At 41.9% G+C, this 20413-nt stretch overlaps 1 protein-coding gene across 1 annotated transcript in view; it reads right to left on the bottom strand.

Annotated features, from left to right (window-relative positions):
- Positions 1-13913: 13913 nt before the first annotated feature.
- LOC121345382 (multiple C2 and transmembrane domain-containing protein 1-like) overlaps positions 13914-20413 on the bottom strand; it is a 50732-nt gene continuing 44232 nt past the window's right edge. Inside the window, exons 6-7 of the mRNA XM_041422216.1 lie at positions 16960-17057; positions 13914-15910 (exon numbers count right to left, since the gene is read on the bottom strand). Coding sequence (XP_041278150.1) covers positions 15839-15910; positions 16960-17057 — 170 coding nt within the window. The 3' untranslated portion in view covers positions 13914-15838. The remainder of the gene's footprint in view (positions 15911-16959; positions 17058-20413) is intronic.

Here is a 20413-nt window from a genome sequence, read left to right as displayed (position 1 = left end):
GTTCCCATGGCGGGCTGGGCGCCATTTCCAAACAGCAGCCGGCTGCGTGTTCCCTCCGTTGGCAGAGAACAGGCTGTCGTGGTCCAGGTGCAGCCCTGGAGCACCTGCGGGTTCCCAGGCTGGGGCGCTGCGGCTGCGGGCGGGATTGAGTGCAGGCGGCGGCTGCGGCTGCAGCGTGGGAAACACGCTGAGGGCTACGGTGGCGGCTGGCGCAGGAGGTGGCGAAGGGCTGGGCACTAGGGGCTAGTGCTACGGCAGGTTAGTGGGGCGGGCAGCACAGGAAACATAGTGACTGTTAAAAATAGGTTAGAAACGTTTGTAAAATAGTTGATAATTGTTAAGCATGTACTGTTAGTTCGGTTGTTACGTTGTAAAAGGGGTTAAAAGGATAGTTATAAGAAATACGGTACTCAACGTACCGTATTACACCTAAGCAAAGCGCACCACTGCCCAGCGAAACAAGCCAACCTGGTCGGAACTGTAATGGGCCAATCAAGCGCCTAAAACCTTCATGCAAATGAAGGTTCCAAAAAGAAACCAATCCAGAGGGGCAAAAAAAACCAGGATAAAAAGGGGCGTCTGACCCACTAAATGTGTGCCGCTTGCCTGGAAGATGGGGGACATGACTGCTGAGGAAGACCCAGCGCTGGCGCAGCAGCATCCTTGACGGGAATGCTCCTGCTTGGCCCGCGGGCCCCCATGTTTTAAGCCTTTCTTTTTATTATAATAAATGCTGAAATCACTTTTAGTACCAGGATTCTGGTCCTGTTTTTAACAGCGACGGTGGTGGCTGTGGCTGGGTACAGCCTGGCGTCGGCTGTGCCTGGGGAAATAACGGGGGCGACTGGCTGCAGTGGTGCCCGCTCCGTCAGGGAGGCAGCAGAGCATGGGGTCATCCCTGCAGTGAGCTGGTTCGCTAAAAAGGTGATGCAGGGCGAAGAAGATACGGGCAGAAAGCAGGACCACTGGGAGAAAAAGGCGGGAGGCTGGAGGCGCAGGAGAAAGGCCAAGCTGGCCCTCCGAGCGAGCCCCTGACCGCTCTGAAAAACCCAAAGCGAAAATGACTGGCCTGGTGTCGCGGCTGGCTGCTCTCAGCAGCTATGGCTTCTCCCACAGCTCGGCCAGCCTGGCATTTGCCCCACCGGCCAATGCGAAGGATCACTTGCTGCCCGATTATGGAGGCTTCCTCTGCCCTGCTTGGTTGCCAGGCCAAGCCTCCCACCAGACAGGCCTCCAAGCACATGTACGACCCCTATAATATATGTTGAGGCATAAATAAAAATAAAATTGGTCCGTCTTACTGTGTCATATATTCTTTGTTTCATGCTACTCCATTACAAGATAGGAAGCGCATCACATCAAAAATTGTTTGGAAGAAGTTTTGCAGAGCATTTCTTGATTTCAAAATGGTCACTCACACTGGCAAATAAGTACTGCCAGAATATCAGTCTGGCCTCAAAAGTTTTGCCATTGATTTATTTTATATGGAAGCAAAATTTAGCATAAGAAATTTGAATATTGCTGCAGCTTCAATGCCCATTTAAAATTTGTTGTAACAGAGAAGAGGTTCAGACCTCAGTCTGAGCTCCCTTAAACAATCTAACTGAATAATCCTGAAGCTCTTCCTGCACCATCTACAAGTCTGACTGCAGTTAAGTCGCTGTATTACAAAAGGTACCAAACCATGTTTCATCCCCCCTCATCAACTTTTGAATACTGTGCTCTGTTTTGTGACCCTCATGACAAGAAAAATGTTGAGGTGATAGAGCATGTCCAGAGAAGGGCAATGGGGCTAAGGAAATGTCTGGAGTACAGGTCAAATGAGGAGTGGCTGAGGGAGCTGGGGGACTTTGGCCTGGAGAAAAGGAGGCTGAGGGATGACCTTATCACTCACCACAACTGCCGGACAGGAGGGTGTCAGTCAGCCAGGTGGGGGACGGTCTCTTCTCAAGTAACAAGTGACAGGACAAGATGAAACAGCCTCAAGTTGCACCCGGTTTAGGCTGGATTATTTTCAGGAAATCTCATGGAAGAGGTTGTCAAGCCCTGATACAGGCTACTCAGGGCAATGGTGAGGTCACGACTCCTGGAGGGATTTAAAAGTTGAGATGTGGACTTAATGACATGGTTTAGTGGTGGGCTTGGCAGTGCTGTGTTAAGGATTGGACTTGGTGAGGTTTTTTCCAACCTAAAGTATGGTTCTATGACAGTAAGCCCCTTTGTCCAGGCCCACACTGAGCTTTTTTGCATTAGCACAGTGCCATGCTCCTATGTGGTGAAGAGCGCCCAGTAAATTCAAAGGGATCCAACTCCAGCTTATTTTCAGGTAAGTACAGGCTTCACTCTGTGATCATTTCAAGATCAATTATTTTTTCCAAGTGAATAAATTTAAAAATCTGTCAAATAACTCAGATTTTAATCTGTTAAATGCATATGAAGAAATTACAATAATCCAATTATTATATATAAAGATCCTTAGAAATTCCTAAATTTGTCATCATATTTATTAGGATGTGAAATTATGCATTTTTTTTAGGAAAACAGCCCTAAAAATAACTTTGGAAAATATTCATCTCTGTGCTCATATTCACATAAAGATAGGGAAGTGCACCTGATTTATCAACCAAACTTCTAATCTTCTTGAAGGGGGAAAAAAGGATTCTGATTAGTCTAAGCTGGTTTAAGTCAGGCTATCAATAAATACAATTATAATAGCATATTTTAGGCATCTGAGTAAATAAAAAATGCCTTTTTAAAAAAAATGGATGAGCTCAGTAGACTGTCCAGGAGGCAAGCACTGAACTCCCTGTAGAAGAGATGAAACAGTAAAGCTGCAGAGCTCCAGTAACTGTCTACACAGACATCTGTGAAACAGTGTTTGGAGACCACAATTAAATTGATCCAAAAATAATTAGAAGTATTAAGAAACGTCTATCTCCTTATAGCTGATGATAATATACATTTGAAAAAAAGTGAATTTAGACTATTTTGATGATTTTCAACAACATCAGGAAGTACTTTGTATTCACATTCAAAGGTACTGCTGGCTGGAAAGGGAACAAAAGGAGGAAGAAAACCCAAGTTCAAGTCCAGCTAAGAAATTGAGATCCTGTTTCAGAGTCCTTTCAATGCTAATTTCTTTAGTCTTTTGGAAGAAACATCTAACTGATGCTGCAAATTTGCCAGCAATCTTGAATGTAGCAGAAGTTAAACAGTGGAAGAGTGAATATTTAGCTTATACCAGTTGTTAAAGAATACTGACACAGAGAAATTTGCCTCTTGTGGTTTTCAAGGCCCAAGCTGGTGTTCCAGGTAGTGGAACAGGGTATATCTCCAGCCACCCAGTAGTTCTTTACACCACTGTCAGCACATAGGCCTGCCTTGGTGGGTTTACAGGACTGTGATTATCTAATTTGGCAGGTAATTAACCTGCCAAACATCCCCATATTTATATTTTGACCATAATCCACCACAGCACATGGGCTGTGCTTGATCAGTGCATGTTTCACAGTTATGGATCACCTGGGAAATAGCGTCTGTTGTTAAATCCACCCCATAGTTAAGCCACGAGCCCATCTGTATTGTTACTTCTCTTCCCTGCTGCCCTGCAGCATCATAGGCCCACCAGCCAGAAGTAATTCACCTTTATGCTCCCAGTTCTGATCCACATCCACCTGAGACAGTTTAACCTTGGCAGCCCAATTCACCTGTCCATTCTTGAAATACTCTTCAGTAGCCCAACTCCTAGGTACAAGTCCATCTACATGACATACTTTTACAGCCAGCTTCTCCACCTGGGCAAGTGTCTTCTCAAAATTCAGCAGCCTGGTCCAGCCACCCCTGCAGTGCATTTACTGTCATCCAGAAGTCAGTGCAGAGGTGCAGCACTGGCCATTTCTCTCATTCAGCAATATCTAAACCCAGCTGGATGGCTTTCAGCTCTGCAACCTGACTTGATGCACCCTGTCCCTCCATAGATACTGTGACATGCTGTAAAATTGGCTGGTCTCTCCAGGGACCATGCAGGTCCGATCCGACTAACTCTGGACCCTGGCCCCTTGCAGCCTTTACAAGAGCAAAAATAAAAGACTGGAGGTGCTCTTCTCCTCTTGGGACCATCAATCCCATGGCTTTATTGTGGAATTACTCCAGGGGATCCTACACAAGAAGCACGTGGCATCCCAGGAGAGAAAGAGACGGAATATCTCATGGTGGGAGACTTTTAAGCCCGGGGGCATGGGGGGTGGAGGAAGAGGACTACAGCCAATGGGATACAAGTGAGGAAGGGGCGAGGGGAGGAGTGAACCTGGGACAAGCCATCACCACCGGGGCTTTTGGGCAGGCGGGGGGAAGGGGAAATGGGACAGACCATGGGACAGTGCAAATTACCAAACATCCAGTGCAAAAACAACAACTAAATAAACTATTTAGTGTAATACAACATCATGCCATGTAGAACTCCATACAGCAGCTTTTTATTTTCCATGTAGCCCTACAACATGGCAAGAACCATCAGTAAAAAGAGTGTATTTCTGTTTCTGGTATCTGAATATATGGAGGGACTACCACAGCACATGTCACCTTCTCCTCCTATGATCATGATGATAGTCTGAAATTTTCACCTTCAGGCCACTTCATGATGACTTCGAAGATCCCTGACTGGGGTTTCTGCTTGAGCACACTGTATGATTGGTGCAATCCACTTACTCTATGCGGCATCAGTGCCATGGTGTGTGGAAGGGTTTTTTCTTTTGCACATCCAGCCCAGCACTGGCAGTCAGGGTGCCAGGAGAAGCTGTGCTTTGGTGCCAAACACTTCTGAAGTAGCTTGAACTCCTTCAGAAGCTGCCAGAATCTCTTTTTTTTAGTTGGGGTGTTTAGTTGGATCCTTTGTATCTCAGACTCCAGAACCCAAGGGTTCATCCTCTAGTCTCCTCAGTTGTTCTTCCAGAGACTCCAGGTTGGCAGTGTTGAGCCATTTTTCACATCTTTGCTGTCCTCCCTGGCCCCAGGGCTACTGCATCAAAAACCTCCTGTTTGATTTGTTTAAAACCTTGTCACTTACATCATTCTGGGTCACATGACAAAGAGGGTTTACAATGTGACTGTAATCTGGAATATGCATCTTCCAGAAACCCACAGCACCTAGGAAAGCCTGTGTTTCCTTTTTGGTGGTTGGTGAGGACACAGCTGCTACTTTTTTGACCACACTGGAATCTCATGTTTCCATTTTGCCATTCTACTCCTACAAACTGAATTTCCTGGACATGTCCCTTGACCTTGCTATGGTTTATGACAAAATTATTCAGAAGGATTTCTATTATCTTCTCTCCTTCCTCAAAAATTTTCTCTACTGTTTTGTCCCACACAATGACATCCTCAATGTATTACAAGTATTCTGGAGCCTCAGCCTTTTCCAGAGCAGTGTGGATCAGTCCAAGGCAAATAGTGAGCATGGGTTTCCACCCCAGGCAGTTGGTTCCAGTGTATTGGATGCAATACAAAATACCCTGTGGCCTGCACTCTGCTGCTGGAGACATGGAGAAAAACGTATTTGCAATGTCAGTGGTGGCACCACTTGGCTGTCCTGGACTCTAGCTCACACTGAAGTTCCAGCATGTCTGGCACAGCAGCGCTCAGTGGTGATGTGACTTCCTTCAGGCCGTAGTAGCTCACTGACATTCTCCACTGTCCACTGGACTTACACAGTGGCCACAAAAGGCTATTAAAGCATGAGCAAGTCTTGCTGGCTACTCCCTGACTCTCCAGTTCGTGAATCATCTCATGGATAGGGTTCACAGAGTCCCAGATGGTGTGGTGTTATCAAAGATCACTGTTGTGCTAGTGATGGTGTTCTACCTTCAGCAGCCCCATTGTAGAGGGGTCCTCTGAGAGACCAGGCAAGGTGTTCAGCTGCCTAACTTCCTCTGGCTCTACAGGTCTCCCAAAAGCCCGGCAAGGCCCTTTTGGATCTTTGAAATACTCTCTCCTGAGGCAATCTCTGCCAAGGAAGCACAGGGCCTCCGGGCCAGTCACAATGGGGTGTGTTTGCCATTCATTCCCAGTCAGGGTCACTTCAGCTTCCAGTACAGTCATGTATTGGGATCCCCCTGTCACCCCAGAAACAGAGATGAATTCTGCCCCTGCATATCTTGATGGCATCAGGGTATGTCATGTGCTGGTGTCAACTAAATCTTGATAGTCCTGTGGGACTGACATGCCAGGCCATTGGATCCACACAATCCTGTATTGCGGTACATTAGTTTATTAAGTTGATTGTTTTGTTATCTTGTGATATGTTCAAGTGTCCCCTGAGTTATTGCAGTTAGTTTCTTCCCTGTGTTGTGCCCTCCTACCCAACTGTCCCTCAAAGAATCCCCTCCCTCCTTACCAGATCTTTCCCTGTCTGACAAGTCAACCTGGCCCCTTTGCCCAGTCCATCAGCCCAAACCCTACCCTTTGTTCCAGAAAGTTCCCTGTCCCTCACCCTGAGATCCAATCCCTATCCCAACCCTCTCTTCTCCTGTTGTTCTGAGTTGTTATAGGCCTCAAAACCACACCCCGAGAGTCTCTTATTGGTCCCTAGATGATGTCCCACCTGCCTGGCTGCACTACTAGATCATCCTTGAGAGAGCACCTTCCTCTCATGTTTGACAGGAGTCACCTCCAAAGGCTGAGAGCTTCTGTTCCCTTCCCAATGCCCTTGTCAATGCCCAGATCCTGGGACAGGGACTCCAATTGCTTGGCTTCACTACCATCAAGTTTCATATCATGGGCCATGATGTGGCAGCATTGGAGCAGCCAGGGCTGATCCAGCTAGTGGCAAAATCTCTGCAGATCTCACAGCACACCCAGGGATACAGATCAGTGGTTATCTCTGGCCCTGCCTCTTCCTTCTGTTGTGAGAGTCCCACTTCCTCTTCATCCCTTACTAAAGAAACTGATTTGGCTTTGGATTTCTTCTTCTTTATAGGGGCAACTTCTGCTGGCACTGGGTTCACATGCAGTTTGCATGGCCCCACTGCCTGTTTTTCTGCTTTCCTCCTTTTCCACTTGAGGCTGCAGTCTAGTTTCATGCAGTGTCCAATAAACAGTAGCCAGGGTCCAGGTTCATTGTAGAACTTCCCTCCTGTCTGGAACTGCCACATCATTTTTCTTTCAAATATTCTGCTACCTTAACAAGGTCCTGTAGTTGTTCAGGGGTGAATAGAGACCCTTCCAACAATAGACAATACCAGAGAGCTCCCTCTGCCTCAATTTCTTGACTGGAAGAAACCCTTTTTTTCCAGAAGAGAGTCCTTTTTCAGAAGGTGCAATGGCAGGAAGTGATACAGAATGGCCTCTCTGTGCTGGCCATTCCCACACCCAGCTACTGCAAAAATTAACCCTGTTCTACTCAGGAACAGAGTGGTTTTTTGGTTCAGTGTGGTTTGCTTTGCTTTCTTCTCAAATAAAAAAAAAAAAACCTCTTTCAACTGTAGCAGTCGCAGGGCCTGCAAGGCCTCCTTGGAGGTCAGAAGCCTGAGCTAGGAAATGCCAAGTCACGATGACTGGGCATTAGAATCCCCTCTCTTCCGCCTTTCGGACCCTGCTTATCTCTCTGTAAGCCTATAGGTCACTTTCCCCTGACCTTTACTATTGGACAATTTCCAAAACCCCTATAAGGTATATAAACCCCTGATTCTGCCTGGTTCAGCAGAAGAGCTGTCACTGAGACCCTTCATAGACCAATAAAGGATTCTTCGGAACCTCACACTGCCTTCTCCTCTCTCTCCCTGCGTCTGCTGCTGCGGCACTGGCAAGCTAAAGAGCTGAAATCACAAAGAGCTGATAATCACTAAGAGATAAAATCACTTAAGCTTGCTTAGGTTGCCTGCACCTGGGAGCTGCTTGGGAATTCGGATGCTGTGCTGAGCCTCCCTGAGCTATCCTGGCCGAGGCAGCCCACTGGGCATAGCCCAGCTGGAAGCTGCCTCGCAATATTCAACTTCATGTTGTACCTCAGAAGTATGAGGTTTAAGACATGAAGAGTTGCTTTGGTATTATCTTGCTTGCCTACAGTGACTGCAAGCCATCAATGAACAACACTCTGTGCATCTGCTAGAGGGTTTCATTTTGGGCTGTCCATGTGGAAAGAGCAAAAAAACTTCCTTTGCATAGTAGACTACAAAGAGGCAATCAGGCTGTTGTTTCAAATATTTGCTTTTTATAAATTTAAGCATGAATTTTGTGCAGGATTGTGAAGGCCTGTAAATAAAAGACAAATGAGTTTCTAGCAAGTGTCTATTCCAGAGGAAACCTTTCAAGTCCTCTCTAGGCTTCTGTGTAGTTACACTAGGGGAGAGAGGTCCCTACAAAGCAGAATGGGAACTTATCTTTCAAAAGTGTATCCTACCCCAGAAATCTCTGTAGATCAGAGTATCTTCAAAGGGGGAGAAGACTTCTTTTCTTTTCTCCTGCTGGGGAGCATATGTACACAGTTTTTTCTGCAATATTTTCATGAAAATTGCATAAATTTTTGCTAGTTCTATTTCCAAATTTTTCTGTTATCCACTGGGAGCCTTCAAGGCTGCAGCCCCTCTCTGCCTCTGCTGTCTCTTGAACAGTCAGTTTTGGATCTCCTTCTCTACTGAGCTCCAGCTGCAAAGAGGATCGATACTCTAATTGATTAGATCCACTATCCCTCTTCCTTCGTCTGAACAGCCTCATGTCTACCAGAGCATCATCTTAGGAAATATGCATCATGGGTTTGAGTCCACCCATACTGAACAGAAACTGAAACTGCAGTTTTCTGTCTAGGGCAAGTGCCATGGCTCTACACTTAAACTGAGGATCTGCAGCAGGGGAAGCTTCACATCATCTGAGCTGTGATTGTCACAATCACAACTCTGCACGTCTGTACCTGCCCTCCATGAGCCATGCTGAAGCTGACCTCTGTCCCCTACTGGCAGAGGTCAGCTGGCAAGTGTTCAGGGCTATATCGACACTCCTCTTAGCTATTGCCTCTATTACCAGAGTAAGACTTCTTTCTGAGGGGGGAATATGACCTCCAAGAACTTCTAACAGTTTTTGAGAAATTGAAGGTGTTTTATCAGTCCTTGTGGAAACACGGTCTTCATTTTAGACAAGCTACAGCATAGGAGTGGCTTTTCCTTTGATGAACGGAAAACTTTGATCTCACCTGCTCATCCTCCTGACCCCTCATCATGTTTTAGCTCTGGGTTTGGGTGGTAGGATGCTTTCAGTTCTACTCTGAAGACAAACCATGCCAGTTTTCAAAGCTGTATCCTTCTTCCATCAGTAAAAAGACACTTGATTTTTGAAAACCTGATACACATCCTCACCCTCCAGTAAATCAACTGCACCACTCAGCTTGGTGTCACCTGCAAATATGTTAAGAGTATGCTCAATCCCACTATGTCATTGATGATGATACTGAATAGTATTGGTCCTAGGAGAGACCCCTCAACCACACCACTTACTGCTGTTCTCTGTTTCGACATCAAGCTGTCTGTTGGCTGCAACATTTTGGGTGCAGCTATCCAGCTAATTCCTTAACCATCAGATAGCTCGCCCATCAAACTTCCTCCATTTTAATATCACATGCCTTAGAAAAATACTTGTCCACTTCATCTGTGTCCTCTGGCTTAAGTAGCCTGGTTAGGAGTTAAGATTGAGAATTTATTTCCTCATATAATAGCAGAGTCTATTATATGGAGTCTACATATATTATATGTCTGCAGTTCTTTCATGGCCAAATGTCTGCCTTTGGTAACAGGCCTGAATAGGGCTGAAATTAAGAGAAAAGCTGCCAGCTGCATTTACTCACTGAATGTCTGGACAAAGAAATTAGTTTTAAAACATATTATTTCTAAATAACATCAGAGTTTACATATTTATTATCATTGACATAATTTGGCCTCGTTGCATGAATGTGTGACGTAAGGGGAATGGCTGCTTACAGTATCAGCCCACTCTGTGCAATCGAACTGAAGTTTTAGAGTGGGAACTGGGGTTTCTAAAAGCTCAGGACTTCTCAGACAGCTGCAGTGATGTATGTCATGTATCCTCAACTGTGTATTCATACCAGAAAGAGGGTTTAACATTCAGGTTGATATGGAGAAGGCCCAAGAAACTCCCTCCTTCTCTTGCACCATTATATATATTCATATTGTACACTGATCATTACTCACAAAAAAAGATTAAGTAACACACTTGTTTGAGATGAGGTAACTGCGCAGATGCTCTGTAAAGCTCTTCACAGGAACTTCATCTTGAGCCTCCTCTGTTACAGCCAAGATAGTCCCAATTACTGTCAGCCATGTATTTTTGGCAGCTCTGGGAGAGAGCACTTCAGTGTCCAACTCTGTGCCCCCAATAATACATGAGGACAGTTTCCTACTACTGATTTGCTTTCACACCTGTCTAGATGAAGTTGTCTGGCTCTCAGGTGAACCATAAAATGATCCAGAAAGTAAACAAAATATTGCATACTTCTCTTGTGGCATCTGACTAGCAGATGCAAACTCCCCACCTCATACGTGCAGTGTGCACCTGTGATTCTCTTTTGACTCTCCCTTCATTTTATCAGAACTTTGCTTTATCACAACTTAAAAAAGGTAAACATAAACCCTGGCTTTAAACTTCCTGGCACTTGACAGCTTTGACACCAAGTGACAGAAAGTGTCAGCTAATTAAAAAATTAATTTCTTTTTCAAGTGCCGTTCTTTGTTATGAAGATGTCTACTCAAAGTGCAGCCTACACATTACCCTCTAGAGAAGGAACCCAAACTGCAAAAATCATAGTGCTGTACTTAATTATGAATCAGAGAATTTTACAAAGAACAGTAAATTGCATAGTGAAAGCCTGTTTTCTGTGATGGAGAATACATTAAAACAATCCTCTTCAGCCCCTAGCAACCCATGCTTGCTACAGTTGCTAACTTTAGACACAAACTTCATAAACTGTAGGTTTTCTGCTTTGGCATGCATCTATATTAATTGTTTTCCCCCCACATCAAATGCCTACTATGACTTGATGCAAATCACACAGAGGTCCAAAAGCTTTAACTGGAGCAGAGCAAAACTGCAAGCTCAGACATTTCTGAAGCCAGTAACCAACAGCAAGATGCATGCATATTGCAGGAACAGTTATACAACTTCCAGAAATTTCTTCTCCTTTAAACTCAGATTTTAATTTCCTCGACTATTCTTTTCTGCATTGTCATAGAGAACAGCTTCAAAATATATCACCACCAGGGAGGAGTCAACAAAGTCTGAATGTGTGAGGACATTGGTCTAGATGGGAGTCACTGCAGGTCCAAGAGAAGCAGAGCTGATGAAAGACAGGTATGTATGACTACTTAATGCAGCAGTGAGAAACTTAACATTGAGCTTCAGGTAGGAGGTATGTGAGGGAAACCTGAAGTGCTGACATGAAACCAGCAGCTGAAGCTTTGACCTTGTTGTCAAGGAGTTGCATCTATGAAAAGGTGAATTAGTCAAAGAATGTGGATGAGGAAAAGCAGCCTATCAAAAGAACAAATAGGGAGAAGAAGCAGGCGAGGATGACATGGCAGTTTCTAGTTAAGGTTTAATTGCTAGTATCAATGGTGACCAGGAAATGAAGAGTTTGGTCATGTAGAGACTGCAGGCCAAAGTGGACAAAAGGAGAGAGGGACCCTTTACATTCAGAGGTGTAGGGCCACCTCCATGGCATGCCACAGCAATGTCTAAAGTTGGGAAGAGATGGGGAATGGGGTGGCTCTTGGAACTGTCTGAATGCAACTGTGGTTTTGAGCTGTGGTCTCCGTAAGTGCGTCAGGGGAAAGTATGTATCTACATTGTGAAGAGAAAACAGGAACAGGCTGCTTCCAGCATTATAATTCTTCCTATAATTCTATCATTCTTCCCCAACTATTTTCCAATCCTGTCTTCTCAAAACTGTACTCTGCCTCAGCAAATGGTGACTGAACTTTCTTCTAAGTAAGAAAGATACTTCTAGAAACATAGTGGAGAAAGACTTGTCTTTTACTCAAGTCCCAGTCCTTAAAAAAGAAAATCCTGCAAAAATTTTAGATATATTTGGGAGTTACCCAGTTTTTCAGTAAATATTTTATTTAAGCAATCCTTCCCCATTTCTTCTTCCCTTTTCCCAACAGGAACACTCAGCCTGAATAATACAAATGCAGTTTAGAAAAGGACTTGCTTTACTTTCCAGGCTCATGTCTTCTGATCAAGTCATTATCTCATGACTGTAAACAACACACTCCTCCTGATACAAGTACATTTGCTTGTTGAGCTTGTTACATGTCCCAGGGCTAAAAATCCTATGGGGTAGGAAAATAGTTTTCTTTTTTTTTTTACCATATTTGTTCAAGAGGCAGCAAAACCCCCTCCTTTTATGAATGTAACTCAAGGATATATATGCACAGCAGTCTGGTTCTGAGGTCTAAATTTTTGCAAGTCAGAGAAATGGTCAGTGCACCACACTGCAAAGCAGCAAGGTCAGTCCTATAATGTGGCAAAAACACTGGAAAAGAGATTTTTTTGTGTTGAGTACCCAGCTCAGCAAAAAGGCAATACCTTTTGCTGTTAGCATTCATTGAGGAGGTAATAGAGGCTTGGAGCAGACTCTGGGAGTTGAGGTGCAGATGCAAGTGGGTCAGTGTCAGCTGAAGAGTTTCTGCCACAAAGGACTCAATCTCTGTGTAAACCACAAGTCAATTAAACCACAGGCTGGGAACCCTGCCTGCTGAACAGAGAGCTGCAGAGCTTTTTATTATGTTTTGTAGCATGTGTAATCTAAGAATGATGAAAGAAATAAGTTTTCCTTTACCTCCTTTGCTTCATGCTCCTGGATTATCTTCACGTTAAATACCTTAGCATCTTGCAGTGCATTTGCTGGCAGCTCTTCCTCTTGTTGCTGAAGTCTCTGCTCTAAGGGACCAAATTAGCTGATAGACTGTATGTAGACTGCTTAATTACTTTCTTGTTATTCCACTGTTTGTTTAATTGCAACAGAAAAAAAAAAAAAAAAAACTTCAGGTTTTTTTACACTTGTATTTAAAATACTATGTTATAATACTGCAGCTCTTCCAGTTAAAAACTCATTGCTATTATGAAAAATACTTAGGTATTCCTACAAGGAGGAACAACTGTAAAAACAGGGTAAGCAAGCTCTGTACTGTGAGTTATCAGCAGGAATGTAACAATCAGCCTCTCAGATTAATCAGCTTTAGTGAATTCTGAGTGCTCTGACATCCAATCTAAATATGGACCCCAACTAAATAATAATTTTCTATGAACTTACATAAAGTTAAATTTTATTTACTGGGAACAGAGACAATGTCATGATTGTGAATGCCTTATTCTTTTTTGATTGTTTATGAACAGACAAGTTGCTTTCAGAATAAACCTGCCAAATCCAACAGGTTAAAAATGGACTTCAGAATCAGTTTGGAAAAGGAAGATATGTTGGAATATTCATGGCATAAGAGAGGATTGGCTCTTAACAGAGGCCACCTACACAAAGCAGCATGGACAAACTGCAAATAGTGAAAATGGGTTCACTCACAAACTATTTAAATTTTTATTTTAAATTGTCTTGTTGTGGCAGGAGAATCATATTTAATCAATCAGCATTCTTAGCCTTGCCTCTGTGTGTTATATTATCAGTGAGATCAGTTTTGAGTGACTGAAGCATTTAAAAGGAGTTCCCTGTTTTTCAACAAACAGATGCTTATTGTCTCTCCTCCCCCTGCCCCCAGCCCATCCCTGCGTGTTATAGAACTTAAAATACTATAATCCTGCACAAAGAAATTCACTTGCCCATCAAAGCACTCATGGAAAAACGACAACATAGAATTTCAAAGACAGAGGCTTCGGAATATCTAATTGAGCGATGCTTAGAAGTGTGTTTAATTTTGGAAACATGCATAACCAGCTGAGATATTACCACCAAAGTAGACATTTGAAATGGTGTACAATAAAAAAGACAAGAAATCACACGCAGGCTGGTGGGCAACGTTAAGAAGGTACAAGGATTGCAGTGTATTAAAGAAATGTGCGAAACTGACAACAGGCAACAAACATTCACATCTTGTTGAGTCACAAATTTGTTTTTTTTTTAAAACAGAATAGGCTGACCAGTGCTTCTGATTTCATCAGTAGTATGTTGCTCTTCAGGTAGGATATAGTCAAAAGGTTACACAAGCTGCAAAATTAAACTCTTTCAAAGTCATGATGTAACAAGAGCTTGTTTAAGTCCAAGGCTTTCTGTAGACGATTCATTTGATTGGCATTCTTTTAAATGTACAAACAGAAAGATCAAAGTAACTGTCACATAAGAACTTGGCTATCATCTTATCTGCAAAACAAAGAAATCCAGGATGATCCTTCATGAGCAATGCAACTAACACATATTTCTTTGGACAAATACATATTCACATGTTCTTGCGAAGTATTTCTAAATAGACTTTTCAAAAAGTATTTTTAGAATAGTGCAATATAACTTTATCTGCATTTGCAACCAGTGAGAGGTAATCCAGAGAGGACCACAGCCCCCCTGGAGAATGCAGTCCTGTCACTCTCCCCTGGGCAAAAATCCCCTTTAATGTCACTGGGAGCTAATAATGAGGAGCTGTGCACAGGTAGTCCCTCAGGAATGAGTCTCCGCTCACTATTTGGGGAGCTGAGTTTGGAAGTCTGCATGCAGCTACCAGAATATATCCCCAAGTACTCGTTATGCAGTGGCCACTAAGACATTTGAAATGTAAATGTTTCTCATCTATGTTCCATGTAATTCATAAGATAATGCAGTTTCCATGCAGTAGGGAAATATTGTATCAGAAGAACTGACAGTATTAACTAAGGAAAAAACCCTGGTATATCAGTTTTACCACAACTGCATTTTTTTCCTCTGCACAGTATTTCACATTGGTAACAGGCAATGTTATACCATAAAGCATATTAATATGATCTTGTAATTTGAATGAAAAAGCTTTTTTGCAAGATATCCATATTAAAATAGTTATATGCACAAAAAGTGTTCATAGCATGACACCCAAAGCAGTAATGGAGTTAGTTTTACCCATTAGAGCTAAGCTATGTAGTACAAATGAAGACTACTGGTACATGTAGAAAAATATGACAGGCAATCAGTTACAAACCTGGCAGTATTTTGAAACAGAGATTTTTAGGTCTTACAATGGAATGATAAAGACAGAAGGAACTGCTTTTGGGAGCTCCAGAAAGAGATTTTCACTTGGTGTTTCTCACTGTCTTATAAACAGCCCTACCACATAGAAAAATGTTGCACCAGGAGTTAACATCAGGGTCTGAAATTTAAAAAAAACTGCTAAAACTTAAGTGCAGTATGTTCCACTACATTGTATTTCTCTTGTAATATATAAAACATAGAAAGTTGTAATGGTGACTTACTGGATAAAAATATTAATGCTCACAAATAAAATATGAGAAATTTCTGAGTCAGATTTAGATGTTTTGTACGTTTAGTTCACATGATTTGACTATCTCATGTATCTTTGACCATCAAGTAGCAATATATAGTCTCCATTTTAGATTGACTCATTGTATCTGTTACATTGTTTCTAACAAGACTTTAAAATGACAAAAAACCTACTTGAAACAAATGTCTTTACAATGAGAAATAGATTTTACACCAGAAACCATTTTCCACCTTTTAATACTGTTACAAAATCTCTCCACTACATAAAAAGGCAAGATAAATAAAAATCTTAGAGAAAGGAAATGCTTCTTAGGCTTGCTCTTTTGTCTTCCCCTTGCAACTGCTGGTCTCCTTAACACATGAAGTTGGCTAGGTAGGATTGTTTTTCTTTCTCTTGCTTGGGCTGTGAGTAGGATCTTGTTTCAGTTCATGGTATTGCATCTGTTTAAACACAAAGTTCAGAAAGAAAATTGTCAGGTGGCACTTGTTACGAAAAAAGAAAGGTATAATTTTTTTCTGTCCGGGGATAAAAGGTTAAAAAAAGAAGACTTTCCCCATAAAAGCAATACAGGATTTGCAAATGTGATTCACCAACACCAGAATGACAGATCTAGACAGGAACACCAGGAAAATCCTACCAGGAAATAACACCGCATGCTGATGTAAACTTAGAAAAGACTGGGTTTTTTTGTTTTCTCCATGAGATCTAGCAGACTAAACATTATAATCTTGACCATGTTGGATACCATTCTTCATAATGTTTCTTAATAGCTTGGTGATTTCTAAATGCCTGCCACAGAGGGTATCAGATACAGAGTGAGTGTTTGCACCCATATCTCCTACTTAATACCAGCTCTGAACTGAAACTAGAAATTCGGGAAGTCTATAATCTTTGTGACACTGGATATTATTTATGTGCTTGATACTATCTTAAATCTTGCATTCTCTCTGGGGATTGTGTAGTGCAACATAAAAGCTTGTAATTCACAACCAGTTGTTTTTTTTTTTTTTTTTTTTTTTTTTTTAAAGGAATTTATGAGCCCAGTGGAACTGTGGACACAGCAAAAGCTTTCACCCCTTGGAAGGGAAAGGCCAAAGTGTTTTCAGAGTGCTGAGGAATGCTGTCTGCCTCTTCCATTTTTTGACCTTCCTGTTCCTTCTCTGCCTTCTGAGAGCCCTAGCTCCAGTGTTTCCTTACACAGTGCCTTATCCCAGTCAGATTCACATCTTGCTGGATGCTGTTTAATACAAGCTCTAGCTACCATCTCACAAATACTTGTCCTTCTACTGATTGTTTCTAAGGATCCTAAGAGGCACAACCAATGCAGGAACTTCTTTCCCATTGGATAAAGATCTAGCAGCCTCTTTCTGGTTAATGGATTATCCTCAGCTTGAGTTTGCAATTTCTTTCTGCCAAGGAACATAATAGTAAATCAAAACAACTGCTTTAAAAATTACCAAATCAAATCAAATCAAATAAATATACACACCACTTGCACATCAGAAGGGACTCTGGAGAGAAAGTCAAGTAGCTCATTGTTATCAATTGCATATGGATTTCGAATCTTCTTTGTAAATTTATTGATGCCTGCAAAAGTGAAAGTTCAAATGTTACTATCATAAGATATAAGATGTCAAGAGATACATACTTTTGGCAAGGTTTTAAGACAGATTTTAGGATCCACTCTGAATCCTGACAGTAGTACTGAATGAATTGTAAACTCGGGCTCCAAAGGTTGGACTTTGCTTCTGTGGTTCCCTGTTTCAAAATACGAAAGTTCTAGGGACATTCTCAAATTCCTTCAATATATTTTTTTGGAATGTAACAAAAACTGTGGTTTTTATGAGGAAGTTGGGAAAAACAGAGGCATAAAAAGTATTTAATTTCTGTAACAGAGATGATGAGAAGAAATGGGCTTAATTGGTGGACACAAGATTCACATAACATCCAGAAGATTCAAGGAAAGTATTTTTCATGCTAATAACAAGGAAGCATATGGGAAGCATGAAGTCTGCATCGTATGAGAACTTTAGAGGAGCTTACACAAACCTCTGTGTGGAAATGAAAGACAGAGACTAGCTGATGGCAGTGCAGAGAAGAGAGGATATGTCTCCCTTAGGCATCATGTTCTTATAATGCCATGGTCTTATAACTGAGAATTAGTATTCAGAAGCACCAAGAAAAATCGTCCACAAAATAATCAGGAAGCAGGCTTAAATTAGACATATTTTCTTAATTACATACCAAGTCAGATTCATACACTTTGAGATGTCAGATGAGGTCTGTGGGCTCTGGGAAAACATGTCTAAAACATGGACATGAATGGTGCAAACTGCATTGACTCTCATGTGAGCAGGAGAAAGCTAGGACACTATTAAAAATATGTCTTTCTGTGTAATTTATCCAGGCTCTATCAGATATAAAATAACATAGTTTATCTTCCACAAAGTCTTTGGTGCCCAGACTTTTCAGAAAGCTTTAGCAAGGACATGGATAGGGCATGCAAGATTCAGTGTCAACTACACCCAGAGCTTCCCACTGCATGAATCCTCAGTTCTGCAGAGTAGACAGGAGATGCTGCCCTCCCTTTATGTGGTGTCAGATAGTGAGTGTTCAGAAGGAACATCTGACCTTCAAACATCTTTGTTTAAGAAGATGTTTTGCATCAGCAAGTGGCTGCAAAATTTAAGGTTGAACATCACTGTTCAGTGCACATGGCCGCTGGACCACCCATGGCTGATTTCTGGTGGTATGAACTCACTTTATCACATCTGATAAAGAAAAATACCAGTCAGTGTGTGAAACCTCAAGAAAGGAAAAGCACTGCACAGATGAGAGGAGACACTACAGGAGAAGCAGAATACAACAAGGAGATTGGTCTTTTCCAACAGTTTGAAAATTTTCAGATTAAAATAATTACAGTTTTTTTCCACATAAACAGCTGTAGCTATTACCAAGACTCAGCACTTCATCAAGTGGGATTGGGATGGAGAGGTGGTTTCTGCTCCACCCCACCTAACACACCACATCTTCAAGGACCGGTAGTCTTCACTGGGAGAGAAACGGACAGGAAAGGATGGAGAATTTCTTTCTAGGGCAGACTGAAAGGGGCAGACCCTATGGATGCCATGAAGAAAGACAGCTATACAAAAGATGACACATAATATGAAGAAATTTTAATTTAAAATATCTGCCTTCCAAAGAACAAAATGGACAGATGCTGCTACAGACCAGCTCAAACATTCCTACGGAAGTAAGTCAAAAAAGAGAAATCAATGGCTCCCCACAGCCAGGATGGATGAATAGAATGAAGAAATATACACAGGAGAGGCTAGAAACATGCAGTGATGGAGAAGATAGGTAGGTGTTTGGAATACTGCAATTTTTGAAGGGACAGCTGTTGAAAGCTGTTCTCAGCATGACACGGCTCTGTGAGAATTCATTTAACCCTGAGGAGGTCTGGATTGTAGGACCTGCACCTCTGCAGTACCTGTCTGGTCTTCTGTCATGACACAAGAGAAAAAGATTCCTAAAGAAGGGATCCACATATACTTGCTGAGTAAGAAGTCACCTGAACTGAAATGCAGAGAAAAATGTGGAGTCAAAACGTCTAGTGAACCAAGGGGCTTGAAGTTATATCTCATAGCCTACGTAACTTGAAGACAGGGATGGAAGAGATGCAGAGAGTGCAAGGTGCATTTATAATAATTTATGCTTACGCTATCCATCCACGGTTTGGGAGGCTTGGGAGCTGAGACTCTGCCTTATCTGAAACGGAGATATTTCTGTGGGAGTGTGACACTTCCAGGGATATGAGTAATGAGCTTTTCAAAGAACAGTTCTGGCTCTACAGTTATGTGGACCTTGGAGGGGTATTATAATTCAGATTGTTGTATCACACCTGATGTAAAAAAGCAGGATGTCAGACCTGTCTGAAAAATTACAGACAAATACTTCGAACTTGCTGGTACAAAAGACAAAAGTCTTTTGTTTTTACTTATTCCCCCATATCATGCTGGTGTTCATGGTATGGGGGAATAAGTAAAAGTCAAAGACAGGAAGAGAAAGGAAGCCCATATGCTTGCTTTTGTTTTTTATGTAGAAATACTTTTGTTCATAATCTTCTTTATTGTTTTGGCTATGATCATTTGAGAAAATATTATAAGAAAATTACAAATTCTGACTGATTAACAAAAAATAAATTCTTTGGAGTCCATTCAATGATTTTATGCTGTCCCCTGAATTCAAAACTTTTTCACGAAAGGGTGCCTGCTATTCTTCAGAAAGAAAATCTGGCCACTGATGTAACAGAGACTGTGCTCTTTAAACATCTGTGCTACTGGGTAAGGGTACAGCAGCTGGTGGTGTAAGATGTATGAAAAGATATACAAATGAAAACCTGGAGCATTATTTACAACAGATGTGGTAACAGTAGCTTTTTAAAATCAGTATAAAGAATAGACATAAGCACATGTAGTGAAAGCTTTCTGTTCATTATCAACCAACCAAATACCTCATATTCCCATCTGTCTAACTAAAGGTGACCCCTTAAACAGGTTTCTTGCTGCTATGTTTGCATACACTTTCACAAGATAAAGTACTGCATTAAAAAAGGCGTATTGTCCTAAATGCAATATATAGATTGAAATGCCTCTGTTTTTGTATAAGTGGTGAAAATAAATCAGAGTAATATCTAGACAAAGCTACACTTTGATATATGAAGAATCCTCATGGCTACATGTTTATAGCATGATTAAATATAAAATGCCAGCCAAGAAAAATGCATTTTTCAGGTGGGCCTAAATATTTACACTGCTGCTGTTAACTAACATGCCTAATTCCATTATAGGGGAGCTTCATGACCATAAATACCAAAAAAAGTAGTGCCAGTATAAGTCATCCATTAAAAACAGGTTTTTAAAGCAGTACAGACAGTTTAAAAG

The sequence above is a fragment of the Onychostruthus taczanowskii genome, unplaced genomic scaffold (genome assembly GCF_017590055.1).
Source record: "Onychostruthus taczanowskii isolate IOZ18803 unplaced genomic scaffold, ASM1759005v1 scaffold72, whole genome shotgun sequence".
NCBI classification, from domain to species: Eukaryota; Metazoa; Chordata; class Aves; order Passeriformes; family Passeridae; genus Onychostruthus; species Onychostruthus taczanowskii.
This window is presented reverse-complemented; position numbering and strand designations above follow the sequence as displayed.